The following is a 17834-nucleotide window of genomic DNA, read 5'->3' on the forward strand; positions in this document are numbered from 1 at the left end:
GTTTTGTATTTGGTGATCTAGCTCTTCTGAAGTCTGATTCCCTTGGACTCTTAGCAAAGTAAATTTTTTCTTCTTTTTTTTCCTTAAAAAACTCTGAGCCTTCCCTTTGTTAGCTATTCCTGGAGGTTCCACTGGGATAGAGTTCCACTGTTTGAACCCAAAGAAACAAATAGGCTGACAGTGCACTGTGCCCAGTCCTAGACCCCTTTGAGCCCTTAGTTCTCCTTCCTTGACTCCTCTGGTCACCAGTTTCATGTATGGGACTGAGCTCTCTGGCTTTTCTACACTAAATCTGGCCACATCTGTTTGTGAATGAACATGCCTACTCTCGACAATGGTGGGAGCAGTGATTGAGTCTGGGTTTTAATTTTATTATCTGATCGTTAATTCATTTTGTCAGGTGGCAGAGAAATTGGGTCTCAGTCAGCTGCCACCAGCAGCTGGAATCTGCTTCCTATGTTATACTTTTGTGCCTGTGAATTGTGAAATTTCCTGAAACTTAATACTGCAGAGATGAAAAGATTTTGGTGTTTCCGTGACTATGGATAGCATGCTCTGTATGTTCTGTGTGTATCAATATGGGCTTCTCTAAAGTGTTTTACCTAAGAGAAACCTTTGAACAAAAAGTAAATCAAATCCCTGGCAATGAAATCAACTTCCATTTCTCTAAACCAGGCGGCGTCCTCAAACTATGGCCCGTGAGCCACATGCGGGTGTTTTTGCCCGTTTGTTTTTTTACTTCAAAATAAGATATGTGCAGTGTGCATAGGAATTTGTTCATAGTTCCAACGATCTGAGGGACAGTGAACTGGCCCCCTGTTAAAAAGTTTGAGGACCCCTGCTCTAAACATATTAATGTCTCTTTAGGACTTCTTAAATAAGACTAAAGAAAGGAGACTATCATTTTACAAAGGGTATGAACATTGAAAAGAAGAAACTGTACTGCTAAATTGAGAAAGAGATCACAAAATTACTCAGATTGTCAATAATGGTGTTCTTTTGAAGGACCTAATGGTGCTTAATTACATATTATATATCTTAGTTACATATTGCACATATCTTGTTTCTTTAAATGATCAATATTTGTAATAGGTATGGACACCTGCTCCTATACTAGATTTTGTTGATTTATCAAAATTGGCTCCTCTAGTTTTGAATGAAATCTAACAAAATTTTGCATTTTACAAATATAAAATATTTCTAAGTAAACAAATTGATGTACTTTGTATAATTTAGAAGGGAACTGATATATTATGAGATCTCATAAAATTAAATGGAGCAAATTCCTATTCCAATAAGCTTTTAGAAACAATATCAATACATTAAACATATGTAAAAAAATTTAAAGATTTAAAAAATATTACTCTTTCTTTTTTTTTTTCTTTTTTCTTTAGCTAACTACAGTGAAAATGAATACTCTTTCTTATGCATTAAATATGTTGGTTCTTTAGAAATTGTTTCTTGCTAAAGCTGTGATTTAAGGATTAAATAAGGGGCCAGACGTGGTGGCTCATGCCTGTAATCCTAGCACTCTGCAGGCTGAGGCGGGAGGATTGCTTGAAGTCAGGAGTTTGAGACCAGCTTGAGCAAGAGCGAGACTCCATCTTTACTAAAAATAAATTACATGGGCAACTAAAAATAGAAAAAAAAAATTAGCCCGGTGTGGTGGCACCTGCCTGTAGTCCTAGCTACTTAGGAGGTTGAGGTAGGAGGATTGCTTGAATCCAGGAGTTTGAGGTTGCTGTGAGCTAGGCTGGCACCATGACACTCTAGCCTGGGTAACAAAGTGAGACTCTTGTCTCAAAAAAAACCCCAAAACTTAAAAGTTTTAATATCAGGTATATAACTGATAAGATAAAGAGGTTATGTGATATTTCTATGCAAGATGACTCTGGACAAATTAGTGTGAGTTAACAGTTGTACATTTTAAAACATATCTGTTTTCTTTTTGATCTTACTACCATGAAAAAATAATGCTAGCAAAATATTCTAGTTTATACCAGTTTTGAGTTTGTTTTCTTACAAATGGTCTAATCATTTCTTTGATTTTTTTCTACTGGTTTTGCTGCTCAGATAAGCTAATATCGCTTTGTCTAATATTACAGAATTGCAAAATTATGTGTTATGTGCATGCCTATAATTTCAACTACTCAGGAGGCTAAGGCAGAAGGATTGCTTGAGCCCAGGAATTTGAGGTTGCTGTGAGCTAGGCTGATGCCCAGGCTAGAGTGCCATGGCATCAACTTAGTTCACAACAACCTCAAACTCCTGGGCTCAAGCAATCCTTCTGCCTCAGCCTCCCGAGTAGCTGGGACTACAGGCATGTGCCACCATGCCCGGCTAATTTTTTCTATATATATTAGTTGGCTAATTAATTTCATTCTATTTATAGTAGAGATAGGGTCTCACTCTTGCTCAAGCTGGTTTTGAACTCCTGACCTCGAGCAATCCTTCCATCTTGGCCTCCCAGAGTGCTAGGATTACAGGCATGAGCCACCACCCTCGCCAAGAAATTAGTTTTTATAATGCTACAAATCATAAGGACTGAGTATGTTAACTTAAATTTTAATTTCCTGATTCTTAGTTAACATTAAGACCCTACTAATATTGCGTTAATAAAGTGTTTGTGTACCCAGACAACATAATTTTATACACCTAGGCTCTTCATTAGTACATTACAGAGTAGCCATCAACAAACAGTTAAGGCCAGGCATGGTGGCTCATGCCTGTAATCTTAGCACTTTGGGAGGCCGAGGCGGGCAGATTGCCCAAGGTCAGGAGTTCAAAACCAGCCTGAGGAAGAGACTCTGTCTCCACTAAAAATACAAAGAAATTAATTGGCCATCTAAAAAATATATATATATATAAAAAGCCGGGCATGGTGGCACATGCCTGTAGTCACAGCTACTTGGGAGGCTGAGGTAGGAGGATCGCTTGAGCCCAGGAATTTGACGTTGCTGTGAGCTAGGCTGATGCCTTGCCACTCTAGCGCAGGCAACAGAGTGAGACTCTGACTCAAAAAAAAAAAAAAACCAAACCAAACCAAACAAACAAAAAACAGTTAAAAAAAGATGTGCATGTACCTTTGGGTTACGTTAGAGTACATATTTGTTTTTTTAAAGAATGTAAATAAGAATGGGTATTATGGTAGGAAGATGTGCATGCAAGAAAAGGGATGCATTTTGTTTGTCAAGGGGAAAAAGCAAATAATGTCTCAATTCTTTAACATCATTGTTACTTATTGTTGTTAAAAATATTGCTTGTAACTACCTATTGTCTTTGGATAAATTAAACTCTGGAGATTTGCTTAATGTCTTTACTATTTTGAGGTAATAGCTAATCAAATCTTTATAAATTAATTATTATACCTCATCCATTCTAATATTGTTGTTAATTTTTATAATAAAAGAACCACAGCCCTATTATCTTAACATACTCTGGTGGTTTCTGCCTTTTTCTTTTCTACATTTGCATAAAGCTTCCTCATATAAGCTAAAGATCAGGAAATGAGTCTTACAGTGAGTTTTCTGTAAGAAACCTTATAAGGACCTCAGTAAATAATTGTATCAGGTACTTCTGACTATTGTCATCAGGGAATAAACGCATAGTTATGCTTGGGCCCAGAAGTGTTTAGGATTTTGGAATATTTGCATATACTTTTTCTTTCCCCATTATAGACAGGGTCCTGTTGGAGTGCAGTGGTGTGATCACAGCTCTCCCACTGCAACCTTGAACTGCTGGGCTCAAGAAATCCTCCTGCCTCAGCCTCCTGGAGTAGCTGGGACTACGGATATGTACCAGGAATATCTGCATATACTTGATGAGCTATCTTGGGGATGGAACCCACATCTAAATTCGTTTCATATATACCTTATACACATAGCCTGAAACGTAATTTTATACAATATTTTCAATAATTTTGTGCATGAAACAAAGTTTGTGTATACTGAACTACCAGAAAGCAAAAGTGTCACCATCTCAGCCACCCATCTGGACTCTCTGTAGTTGTTTGGCAATACCATCAGTCTTAACTGAATTTATATGTTACTGATAGGCAATCATTTTCTGACACTTATTCACACATAAGTCCTTAATGGTAAAAAAAACATGACATACCATAAACACAGTGAAAAACATGTGTTCAGGGTAACTAAGCAGCACAGTAGCAACACCAGAATACCTGTATCAGCTGTTAAACAACGGCAGCGATGAAAATGGTAGGCTTTCAGTCTTCACCTATGATACTGTGTTTTGATTAAAAATGGTACACTGTCTAGCGTCTTATTATTTTTGGTGAAAAGAAACATCGGAAACAGTTGAGGAGCAAGGAAATGGGTTATCTAGGGATGAGGAGGCATACTGCTGGATGGCTTTTAAAAATCTTTCCTCTAGAGTCATCTTCCTTATTAACGGTTTTTGTCTTAGAAGTCTCTCTTTGATTTTATAAACTGACATGATTTCTTATTCTGTTATGAATGCACGCTGCTCTAGTCCTTCGTTCAAAAGGCCTATCACATTTTCACCATCTTGTCTATAGGCACTTTTCCTGCAATGTTAATGTCATCTTTTTTCCCCCAGCCAAATGGAGGAGAATGCTGTATTCATCAACACTAACATCATGATCACCTTGATTCAGAACCATTTGAGCGATTTTACCATTGGTCCATGAATAAACAACTGGAGCCTCATTATCAATTAAAAACTTTTTTGATACCCACTTCTTCCAGCTTACTGATATATTACTCTGAAGGTATATTTTCTATATATGGAAAGAGGTCAGACATCTTTTTTTTTTTCACTTGACATACTGAAGGAATCCTTCAAAGTTACCACCATGTTCATCATCATCACTGAACATAGTTGCAGGCCAGAGGTTGTGCCAGGCACACCCAAGTGTATCCTTAGTCACTATGTTCTGAGCACTGGCAACAGCATATATGGCATCCTTCATGCCAAAGTCCTTGGTAAACTTTCTATACCTATGTGTTTGTTTGTTGTTGCTAGCATGCTGTCCAAGAGCGTTTTATATTTAGTCTTCACTGATTTAAGAATTCCTTGGTCACATGACTGAATTAATAAAGTCAATTAATAAAGTCATTTGGGAGAAAGTACATGGCATAAACATTATTTTCAATGAGAATTTCAGCTGGAGAATAAGCAGAACAGTAGTCAAGGAATAACAAAATCTTACAGTTATCACCTAGTCCAGCTTCCCTGCAATAAGCATGAGCTGGTGATAAAAAATGTTAGTGAAACCAATCAGAAAAGATGTCCCTGGTGACCCATGCCTTTTTGTTAGCATAATACTGGAATGGTAAGAAATTTACTATTTGAAAATGGTAAGAATGCAAGCTTGTGCCTATCACATCAAGTTTACACTTATGCATGCCTGCTGCATTAGCATATGCCAGCACAGTTATTCTGTCCTTGGTTTCCTTAATTCCCGTAGCCGCTGTCTCATCAGATGTAGTCAGTGTCTTTCTAGGGCAATAAAACCAAAACAGTGATGTTTCACCAGCATTTTAGACTTGTTCTGGTGTCAGATTTTCATCAGCAATGACTCTGGTAAACTCACCAATGAATTTTTCCACTGCTTTGTGATCAGCAGATGTTTTATCACCACAAATCCATTGGAAAATTTCATGCTATGTCTTTTCTTAAATTTCTATAACCAGTGTGTTGAATATTCATAGTTCCCTTTAATTTTCATTTTATCTTGATAGAGTTTTGCTTGTTTTATGACCAGCATGGCATTAAGTGACATGTGTTTACTGAGATACTGATGGATCCTTACTTAACTACATGACCAAGATCTTCATTTTTAGTTTTATGCAGTGTTTTTCTATTTCTATTCACTTTTGTTCATCACTCTCAGCACAAAAACTTCACCAGATTCTCCTTCTGTTTCTTCAGGTCGTATATTGTAGTCATTTCAACACTATATGTAAGGCCTTTCACACTTACATCACTGTCCAGTTTCTCTAACAGCTTGACTTTCTATGCTACAGAAAAACATAAATACTTCCTCTTTTTATTTTATCACTGTTACTCGTAGGGGTATCTGCTGGCCTTTTGGACATTTTTAACAAAATCTTTATACCACAGAGCAGAAAATAAGCGCGCACACACACACACACACACACACACACACACACACACACACAGTGAGTAAGGCACATAGCTCTTGACCCCATGTGGGGCATCACTGAGAACCTGTCATTGGCTTGTCTGGCCCGCACACACACTATTTTATTATCCTTTGTGGGCATGCTTGTGTGAGGTGATCTGGTTGTGTTTGGAAAAGAGATATGACAGCTGAAGAAGGCTTGGAGGGTCTTTTTCCCTTGGGGGCACTGAATAAACTGTGTATTATTTGTCTGCATTTTGACTACGACTTGTCATCACATAAGGTCAGATGCTGAATTTTCCATTTGTGGCATCAAACTCAAAAAGTTTTGGAGGCCAGCTGCAATGGCTCATGCCTGTAATCCCAGCACTCTGGGAGGCTGAGGCAGGAGGATTGCTTGGGGCTAGGAGTTCAAGATCAGCCTAGGCAATAGTTCAAGACACTGACTCTACAAAAAATAAGAAATATTAGCTGGGTGTGGTGGCATGCGCCTATAATTCCAGCTACTTAGGAGGCTGAAGTGGAAGGACTGCTGGAGCCCAGGAGTTTGACGCTGCAGTGAGCTATGTGCAGGCCACTACACTGTAGCCGGGGTAACAGTAAGAGATTCTGTCTCTAAAAAGAAATATAAATAAATAAAATAAAATGCAGATTCCTAGGCTTTATCCCTAAAGGATCCTGATTTAGGGAGATGGAGTGCTAGGAGTCTATAAATTAAAAAAGAAAAAAAGGCCAGGCGCGGTGGCTCACGCCTGTAATCCTAGCACTCTGGGAGGCCGAGGCGGGCAGATTGCTTGAGGTCAGGAGTTCGAAACCAGCCTGATCAAGAGCGAGAAAGAAATTAATTGGCCAACTAATATATAGAGAAAAAATTAGCCGGGCATGGTGGCGCATGTCTGTAGTCCCAGCTACTCGGGAGGCTAAGGCAGAAGGATTGTTTGAGCCCAGGAATTTGAGGTTGCTGTGAGCTAGGCTGACGCCATGGCACTCACTCTAGCCTGGACAACAAAGCAAGACTCTGTCTCAAAAAAAAAAAAAAAAAAATGAGAGAAAGAGAAAAAGAAAAACAAAAGGAAAAGAGACTTGAGCTAGCACATAAGGATGTTCGGCTCCTTGCCATGTGACTCCACAAAGAGTCACCACCAACAACAGGGCCCTCACCGGATGCTACCCCTCAACCTTGGACTTCCTAGCCTCTGTAACTATAAGAAATAAATTCCTTAAAAAAAAAAAATGGGGGGCTGGGTGCAGAGACTCACGCCTGTAATCCTAGCACTCTAGCGGGCAGATTGCTCGAGGTCAGATTGCTCGAAACCAGCCTGAGCAAGAGCAAGACCCCGTCTCTACTATAAATAGAAAGAAATTAATTGGCCAACTAATATATATACAAAAAATTAGCCAAGCATGGTGGCACATGCCTGTAGTCCCAGCCACTCGGGAGGCTGAAGCAGTAGGATTGCTTGAGCTCAGGAGGTTGAGGTTGCTGTGAGCTAGGCTGATGCCACGGCACTCACTCTAGCCTGGGCAACAAAGTGAGACTCTGTCTCAAAAAAAAAAAATTTTGGAGTAGCAATGCTCTACCTGTGTATGTCTGTGTGTCTGTGTGTATGTATCTCACCATAGACAGCTGCCTCTTAGATTGAACCAAGTAACTGAATCAGAATTTCTAGTAATGTTTCAGTCCAGGAGAGGACATGTTGTGGCAGTAGACCGTTTAGCCCAAGATCAACAAAATGAGAATTAACTAGTTACCTCAGACTAAATGGACTAAATAAACAGTCTGATTTAATTATGATTAATGGTCTATTTCCCAAGGATATTAAAAACAAAAACCTCATTTCTTTATTCTTAATGTATTGCCAACTCTCAGTTTAACAGGTTAAAATCAGAATGAAACTCTCTTTAAATTGTTCTGACTGAACCCTCAGAACTAGAAAGAAAAGAATCCTTAATATAGATCATAAACTTATAAAGCATCAGGCCAATTTAAAAATAGTAATTCTATAAAATGTAACAACATATATGGGTTGGCCTTGTTCTATAAAATGATAAAAATGGCTAATTATTTAGGTAGTGTGCATTAACTAAATTTCTTTTTTTTTTTTTTTTTTTGTGAGATAGAGTCTCACTCTGCTGCCCGGGCTAGAGTGCTGTGGCATCAGCCTAGCTAACAGCAACCTCAAACTCCTGGGCTCAAGCGATCCTCCTGCCTCAGCCTCCTGAGTAGCTGGGATTACAGGCATGTGCCACCATGCCCGGCTAAATAAATATATATATAAAAAATATATATATTTTTTTATATATATATTTATATCTATATATATTTATACACACACACACACACTTTTAGTTATTTAGCTAATTTCTTTCTATTTTTTTAGTAGAGACAGAGTCTCACTGTTGCTCAGGCTGGTCTCGAACTCCTGAGCTCAAACAGTCCACCCTGCTAGGCCTCCCAGAGTGCTAGGATTATAGGCGTGAACCACCGCGCCCTGCCAGATTTCTTTATTTAATGACCATGTAGTTATTTATGTAGATTCAGTAAGAATATGTCCTTCTCCTTACAGATAAATCTTTGTATTTATAATTGACCACACCAAAAGTTTCATTTAATTAGGTGTGATAATCCCACTGTTAAGGAATAAGGACTACATTTCATGCGTAGAACTTATGTCTAAAAGGCCTCCCAGGAAAATGTGCTTCCTATGGCTAGGAAATTCCAGCCTTAAAGGTTGTAAAGACTGACTTCCTGGCAGATCAGGAGTATTAATAAACATGGGATCTCAGAAAAAGAGGATACCTGACAGCAAACCTAGAAGTGAATTAGGAGTTCCTCATCTAAATAGAACTAAAAAAGAAAATATTTCTAATACAAAAGTAAATTTTAACCCTAGGGCCTTTACAAAATCCTCTATGAACAGATAGAAATTACCTCTGAAGCTTGAATTTCACATGGCTCTGTGTTAACCATATAAAAGGAGTTTCTTTATGTATTAATCAACATCTTCTGTTAGCTTTGTAGATCATTTTGCCAAATAGCACAAAATATTAAACTAATGATACTAAATCACTAGCTTATTAAGCAAGTTATGTGACTGAAACTGTCCTTAACGGTGGTGGGGGGGGTACCTGTCCACAAGGAGAGACCATGGAAACAACTGCCACGTTGTCTTGCTTCTAATATCACTAAATACTCCACATCCCACAGTAAAAAAAAAAAAAAAAAAAAAAAAAAAGAAGAAAATAGAACATAAACACCAAATAAAAATCTACATTGTACCCTGAGATGTCACAAAAATAACCTGAGTTACCCTGATGGTTCTGGTCTCCCAAATGATAAAATCTAGACTATTTTTCAAAAACTTGGACTCCTGAACAGAATTTTTTTATCCCTAATCTTTGTTATGCTGATGTCTAAAGATAATTATGACCTTTATGGATCTGATAATCTTGTGAGAAAGTTGCTGTTTTCTCATTATACAAATCCATGTAAACTTGGTAACTTTGGTAGTTTTGTGTTTTTCTATCCTTTAAAATACCTGTTGTGTTTTGTATTTGGTGACTTCTTTGTATTCTTGGCAAGTAAAGTTTTCTTGTCTAAATGCTTCCATTTTTGAGTCTTCATTGACATTAGTTATTGGCACAGATGTAAATAATAAATATTCTTTGGATGAATGAATAAATGAAGAGCTAAACTTTGGTGTGATTTGTAGATATCCAAGAAGAGTCCAGAAAGGGTATTTGGAAAAGCTTCTGTCTCAAAACAACCCACACTAGACATTTCCTTATACATAATATAATGGGTAGATTTTTTCAAATAATCCTAAAAATTTTTTTCTCCTGATTTAACTTGAGGTCAAACTCCTTTTACAAAAACTGAGATAAGTAAGAATGATATGGTTTGTTTATCTCTTCAGCTCCTAGACTCTTATGTGTAAATAATCAAAATTCTGTGTGATGAGTGAGCATGATACACATGAAACTGGGGGTTTATCTTTTGAAAAGTCATTATTTACATTGCCAATCCATTCAAAACCAGGATGTTTCTCTTAGGACATATATTTTTAATTCATTAAAGAGATATAAAAATAAATACTACTTACTGGATCAAAGACCAACATCCTGCAAAGGAGATGAACAGCTTCATGTGTAGCCTGGCTAGACAGGGTATAGAGTACAGGAAGAGATGGCTGTGAAAAAATTAAAATATTTAAGTAAGTCTTTGTGTAGTCATGGAATATAACCAATTTAAGATAAGGTAAGTACTCAGCTAAAAAGAAAATGTTGCACGTAAGTCTAAATTTAAGGGGAACAAGTTTTCCCCTCATTAACCAGTCTTGGGAAGGCTTGAGAAAACCAAATGAGTGCATGTTAAGACTACTTAAAATTTTAAATGTCTCCCTCCACCAAATTTCCCCTTTGTTTACAGAAGTACACCCTAACAAATACACTAAAAATAAAGCTGTCAGTTTGAGTTAGAACAGCCATATGATATGCTTTCTCCTTTTCTGTTTATATGTGTGTTAGAAACACAGAAAAAAAGGAGTCAGTTCATTCATGCCAATACTTCTTCAGAAAGGTAGCCATTAATAATTTAGTTTCTAGCACTGGCTCCATAGGAAAGATGCAATACTATGGATGCTGCATTTCTAATTTCACTTTCTTCCCTCTAATTCACCAGCCATTATGGTTAAAGCCAATTGGGCCCAGTATACCAGCAACAGATAAGAAGTTTATTTTTCTTATAAGTGCAATGGAATCAATAGGAATGAGAAAAAATAGAATGCTTAGAAATATGCCCTAAACATTTCATTTGGAAATGTTTTTGCCAATTCTCCCAACATTCACACATGTTAATTTCCCCATTTAAAATAAACCGCTCCATTTTCTGTTTGTTTGTAAGTTCTGCAAGTTTGTAAGTCACTTAGCAATGTGGGAGTGGGGGCCACTGCTGAGTCATGAGGACAGGAGGGGTATAAAGAGTGCTCTATTAATGACTATGATTAATAGTCAGTGAAATAAAGCAAGGATGAGCTCCTGGACTTGAGTGAGAGGCCCTAAGTGATATGCCACAGTCATCATAAGCTAACTGTAGGGCTAGTTGCTGCAGCAGAGTTGGCCAGACTGTGCAAGTGTCCTGAGCAGACACGTTCCTATTAGTTTTCATCCAACTACATATAATTTTTAGACTTTACACTTGATGTAGTAATCTGTGACTTTAAAAGATAGTATATTAGGCTGGGCGTGGTGGCTCATGCCTGTAATCCTAGCACTCTGGGAGGCCGGAGGCGGGCGGATTCCTCGAGGTCAGAAGTTCAAAAACAGCCTGAGCAAGAGTGAGACCCCATTTCTACTATAAATAGAAAGAAATTAATTGGCCAACTAATATATATAGAAAAAATGAGCCGGGCATGGTGGCGCATGCCTGTAGTACCAGCTACTCGGGAGGCTGAGGCAGGAGGATTGCCTGAGCCCAGGAGTTTGAGTTTGCTGTGAGCTAGGCTGATGCCACGGCACTCACTCTAGCCTGAGCAACAAAGCGAGACTCTGTCTCAAAGAAAAAAAAGATAGTACATTAGGTTCTCCTTCTGCACATGTATACTGCTGACCTTTGAACAACACATGTTTCAACTGCATGGGATTGAAGTGGATTTTTTTCAATAAAAGTCATACCCAGTGTGCCTACCTCTTCTGCCTTCCCTTCTACCTCCTCTACCTCTTCTGCCTCTACCACCCTGAGACAGCAAGACTGATTCCTCCTCTTCCTCCTCCTCAGCCTACCCAATGTGAAGACAGTATGGATGAAGACCTTTCTGATGATCCACTTCTACTTAGTGAACAGCATATATAGTTTCCTTATGATTTTATTTATTTATTTATTTTCAGACAGACTCTTGCTGTTACTCAGGCTAGAGTAGAGTGCCATGGTGTCATTATGGCTCACTGCAACCTCAAACTCCTGGGCTCAATCGATCCTCCTGCCCTAGCCTCCTGAGTAGCAGGGACAACAGGCTCATACTACCATGCTCAGTTAATTTTTCTATTTTATGTAGAGACAGGGTCTCATTATGTTGCTCAGGCTAGTCTTAAACTACTGGCTTCACTTGATCCTTCTGCCTTGGCCTCCTCTAGCCTGCTAGGATGCTCACAGGTGTGAGCCATTGCATCCAGTTCCTTACGATTTTCTAAATAACATTTTCCTTTCTCCGGACTTACTTTATTGTAAGAATATAGTATATATAACATATAAAATATGTGTTAATTGACTCTTTATGTTATGGCTTTTGGTCAACAGTAAGCTATTGGTAATTAAGTTTTTGGGGAATCAAAGATTACATGTAAGCTGAGTGTGGTGGCTCAGACCTGTAATCCCAGCACTTTAGGAGGCTGAGGCAGGAGGATTGCTTGAGTCTAGGAGTTCAATATTAGCCTAGGCAACATAGTGAGACCCTGTCTCTACAAAAAAAAAAGTTATATGCGGATTTTCTTTTTTTTTTTTTTTTTTGAGACAGATTCTCGCTTTGTTGTCCAGGCTAGAGTGAGTGCCGTGGCGTCAGCCTAGCTCACAGCAACCTCAAACTCCTGGGCTCGAGCGATCCTTCTGCCTCAGCCTCCCGAGTAGCTGGGACTACAGGCATGCGCCACCATGCCCGGCTAATTTTTTTTTTATATATATATCAGTTGGCCAATTAATTTCTTTCTATTTATAGTAGAGACGGGGTCTCACTCTTGCTCAGGCTGGTTGTGAACTCCTGACCTTGAGCAATCCGCCCGCCTCGGCCTCCCAAGAGCTAGGATTACAGGCGTGAGCCACCGCGCCCGGCCTATATGCGGATTTTCAGCTGTGCAGGGGGTTAGCACCCCTTGCCACTGCATTATTCAAGGGTCAATTGCATTTTTGTTTTTTAATTAAATAAAAAGTCCCAATAAACAATAATACATATTTCTATTTGTACAAATATATGTAAATAAATGAAGAAAAAACATGTCTGGAAAGATGTTCTCAAATTAATTCAGAGGAGACTGGGACTGGGGGTGATAGTTGAGAATGACTTTAACTCCCTGTAAAATTTCCATTTTATTTTACATGTACTCACATATGACTTGCATATATACAAATGAAATTTTAATAAATCTGCTATGAGGTGTAGGTACCAGGCAGCGAATACTGGCTAAGAACACAGGTTTTGGAGTTAGAGAAACCTATTTTTGAGATCTGGTTTATGACCTCAAACACGTTATTTAACCTCTGTAATCTTCTATCCCCCATCTGTAAAAAGGAATAATAATGGTACCTTATAGTGTTGTTTTGAGAATTTTTTTTTTTTTTTTTTTTTTTGAGACAGAGTCTCGCTTTGTTGTCCAGGCTAGAATGAGTGCCGTGGCGTCAGCCTAGCTCACAGCAACCTCAAACTCCTGGGCTTGAGTGATCCTTCTGCCTCAGCCTCCCAAGTAGCTGGGACTACAGGCATGCGCCACCATGCCCGGCTAATTTTTTTTCTATATATATCAGTTGGCCAATTAATTTCTTTCTATTTATAGTAGAGACGGGGTCTCGCTCTTGCTCAGGCTGGTTTTGAACTCCTGACCTTGAGCAATCCGCCCGCCTCGGCCTCCCAAGAGCTAGGATTACAGGCGTGAGCCACAGCGCCCGGCCTGTTTTGAGAATTTAATGAGCTAATATATAATAAGTGTTTAGGACAATACCTAGTGTATAACAGACTTCTAATTATTAACAAAAAATGGTTATGTGCATCTACTTTGAATAGCTACTTAAATGAAAACTAGTTGAAAGCAGCTTAGTTTTTCTTTTTATAGTCCTAACTAAAAAATCTTGTATTGAATTTTTAGAAGTATTTCTCATGAATTTAAATCATCAGTTTAATATTCCTACATACTGAGTAATTGAGAATAAGCAGGCTGGGCATGGTGGCTCACGCCTGTAATCCTAGCACTCTGGGAGGCCGAGGCAGGCAGATTGTTTGAGCTCAGGAGCTCCAGGCCAGCCTGAGCAAGAGTGAGATCCCATCTCTACTAAAAATAGAAAGAAATTAGGTAGACAACTAAAAATACGTAGAAAAATTAGCTGGGCATGCTGGCGCATGCCTATAGTCCCAGCTATTTGGGAGGCTGAGGGAGGAGGACTGCTTGAGCATAGGAGTTTGAGGTTGCTGTGAGCTATGCTGACACCATGGCACTCCAGCCCAGGCAACACAATAAGACTCTGTTTCAAGACAAAAAAAAAAAAACAAAAAAAAAAACGAAAGAGAGAGAGAGAGAGAGAGAGAGAGAGAGAGAGAGAGAATAAGTATAGTAAGATATAACTTGCTATATCTGAAGACCTTCACTTAGCAGCATCACTGAGGATTACTAGTTTTTTGGTAAAAGTTAGAGACTCTTTGTTATTTTTATACACACACACACACACACACACACACACACACACACACACACACACACACACTCTTCTTCTTTGAGACGGGGTCTTGCTCTGTTGCCTGGCTAGAGTGTAGTGGCATCATCACAGCTCACTGCAACCTCAAATCCCTGGGCTCAAGTGATCCTCCTGCCTCAGCCTCCTGAGTAACTAGGACTACAGGCATGTGCTACCACATATGGCGAATTTTTTTTGTATTTTTTTGTAGAGGTAAGGTCTTGCTATATTGTTCAGGCTGGTCTTGAACCTCTGGCTGCAAACAACTTCCATCTCTACCTCCCAAAGTGTTAGGATTACTGTGCCCAGATGAGGCTCTCTTTTTGTGCATACATTTTTATTTCATGTAAATAGTAAAGTGTTATACATCTCTTTCTGCTTACTCATAAGCTTAAAAGGAATTCATCTATAAGTTTTCTATAGGTTTTTGTAAAGATCTTATGTTAAGGAATAAAAAGGACTGAACCTTATCAAATGCCTTTTCTGCATTAATTGAGATAATCATGATTATTCTCACTTAAAATGTTAAAATATATGGATAGATTTTCTGTAGATGAACCATCTTTGCAGTCCTGGGATAAACCCTACTTGATATAATTTTCAAAAATTCACCAGCTCTACCCACTATAACTTTTTTGTTTGTTTGTTTGGAGACAGAGTCTCACTCTATTGCCTAGGCTAGAGTGCTGTGGCATCGACCTAGCTCACAGCAACCTCAAACTCCTGTGCTCAGGTGATCCTCCTGCTTCAGACTCCCTAGTAGCTGGATTTACAGGCACAAACCATCATGCCCAGCTAGTTTTTTTCTGTTTTTGGTAGAGACGGGGTCTTGCTCTTACCCATGCTGGTCTAGAACTCCTGAGCTCAAGCGATCCTCCCGCCTTGGCCTCCCAGAGTGCTAGGATTATAGGTGTAAGCCACTTTGCCCGGCCTAGAGTGATAACTTAGGCACTGTTCTATGCCCTCCTTACGCGCATTATTTATCATTATTACAATTTAACGAGCTACAAACCATCTTTAACCCTCATTTTACAGATGAATAAACTGAGATATACAGAGGTTAAATATAATAATTTGCCTAAAGTCACAAATGAGTTATTAGTAGAGTCAAGATTCATACTCAATTTGTCTGAAAACTGTATTGTACACTTCTTTGGACACCATCAACATGTTGTACAATGTGGTGAGCCTGCGACTGACAGCACAGCTGGCACTCTTAATTACTACCGTCCAGAGAAACATATAAGTATATACTCTGTGTAGAGCACTATGATAAACACTATATATTTTATAGAATAGTCATGATATATAGAACAATAAAGCTATATTGTATATCCCAGCGACATAATTAATCTTTTAAAGTTAAAAAAAAAATCCAGGTGGCTGGGCGTGGTGGCTCATGCCTGTAATCCTAGCATCCTAGGAGGCCAAGGCGGGAGAATCACTTGAGGTCAGGAGTTCAAGACCAGCCTGAGCAAGAGCAAGACCCCATCTCTATTAAAAAGTAGAAAGAAATTAACTAGGCAACTAAAAATAGAACAAATTAGCCAGGCGTGGCGGTGTGTGCCTGTAGTCCCAGCTACTCGGGAGGCTGAGGCAGGAGGATCACTTGAGCCCAGGAGTTGGAGGTTGCTGTGAGCTAGGCTGACGCCACAGCATGGAGCAAGACTCTGAATGAAAAAAAAAAAAATCCAAGTGGCTACATATCAAATATATTTGTGAATAGGTATGTATGTGTCTTCCAATCTCAACTGTAAATAGCCACAATATGAATGGAGATATCTTCAAGCAGCTACTAATAGGCCAACAAGAGCACAGAGGATATGTATCATGAAATCAGGGAATGGGTAGGGAGTGGGAAGAGAAAAGGCAGAATCTGACTAGTGGGTTAAGAGCTTCAGGAACCTATTAACTTCTCTTGAGAGCAATGATCATACAAAGACTGAGTAGTAAATGTAGATAAAAAGCTGAATTTCCACACTGGAGGAAAAATGGAAGCAAGCAATATCCTAGGTTCATTCACATTCAATTATACATGGTAGGTATAAATTACTCTATATACATTTAGCTTTGATAGTGTTCAGAGGTCATGAACACATGTCTAAGGAGATCACTTCCAGCATTGGTTAAAAGCCATTTAAACACTTTAATGTCTGTGCAAAGTGTATCTAGCCTTTGAGCAGAAATGGTCTCCTAAGTAGCTTGCACCTTACCAGTCTTCTCTTCAATACCAAAATATTCTGACACCAAGACTTGCCAGGGCTACCCTTAACTTTTACCATGGTGCTCCCTTTAAAGCCATCACTAAACTTAGTGATAAGCAAAAATATTACTATTAAGAGGCCAATTCATGTAAAAATATATAAGAAAGGATTTTGTTACACATCTCAATCTATTTAAATAAAAGTGGAACTTTGGATTTACCTTTCCTTGCCCTTTTGTTTTAGAAAATAAACATTTACTATATTTATTTAATTAAAAGCTCTAGGTTTTTACAACCAACAGATTTTATGATTTCTAGTAGAAAAAGGACTCACTTGCTAGGAATGCTCAAAGCAGTGTTCAGTGACTTTTGGTGTAGTAAGTTACATTTTTGAACCGCTGTAGACAGCAGACAGGAAACTCGTCAGGAAGCCTTGTTTTCCAGGCTACTGTTTAATAACTCTTTGACATAGAGGATTAATTAGCTGGCAACCCTTAGCAATAGTTAAACTCCTCTAGAGATGTAAGGGTCGCACCAGAGTGTCTGATCTTAATCACTTTTCATTATTGGTTACCTCTAGCCAGGCAAGATTTGCTGACCTAATCAGGTCAGTAAAAGAGGAAAATTATTTTGCTACTTCTAAGGACACAGTTACCATGAGGTATTGACAAATTAATCTTCCCAATCCTGGCCAATAAATGGAACATAACAGATCTTGTTAGCTTCTTCTATAATATAGAAATTTCCTTTAGGTTAAAACTAACTACACTCTTCTTAGGGTGTTAGGGCCTCAAATTATTTTATAGTTTTAAACTAACTGCAACAGAAAGATGTGGGCATCAGAGTGCTATTTAAAATGCAAGCGTACATCTCTATTTACTAGCCTGGGCTTGTTTTAGAAGACAACACACATTAACATTGTCCTTTATGCTTGTGAAATAGACGCTCTGGAGTCACACTAGAATTACAGAGAGGAAACTGCAAGCGAAGGCAATGCCTTGACCAAATGTCTTGCTGGTAGTATGAAAGGAGCATCAAACTCAGGCTGTCATTTGGTACCATCAATCTAA

General features: G+C 38.7%; 1 protein-coding gene across 2 annotated transcripts in view; it reads right to left on the reverse strand.

The window, feature by feature from the left end:
* NLK (nemo like kinase) overlaps positions 1 to 17834 on the reverse strand; it is a 157540-nt gene that overhangs the window by 7651 nt on the left and 132055 nt on the right. For both annotated transcript variants that reach the window (XR_012913046.1, XM_020280950.2), the window contains exon 8: positions 10231 to 10317. Coding sequence is in view for 1 of the 2 variants with exons in the window: in XM_020280950.2 (XP_020136539.2) it covers positions 10231 to 10317 (87 nt within the window). In the remaining variant the exon portion in view is untranslated. The remainder of the gene's footprint in view (positions 1 to 10230; positions 10318 to 17834) is intronic.

Source organism: Microcebus murinus, chromosome 18, assembly GCF_040939455.1.
Source record: "Microcebus murinus isolate Inina chromosome 18, M.murinus_Inina_mat1.0, whole genome shotgun sequence".
In the NCBI taxonomy this organism is placed as follows: domain Eukaryota; kingdom Metazoa; phylum Chordata; class Mammalia; order Primates; family Cheirogaleidae; genus Microcebus; species Microcebus murinus.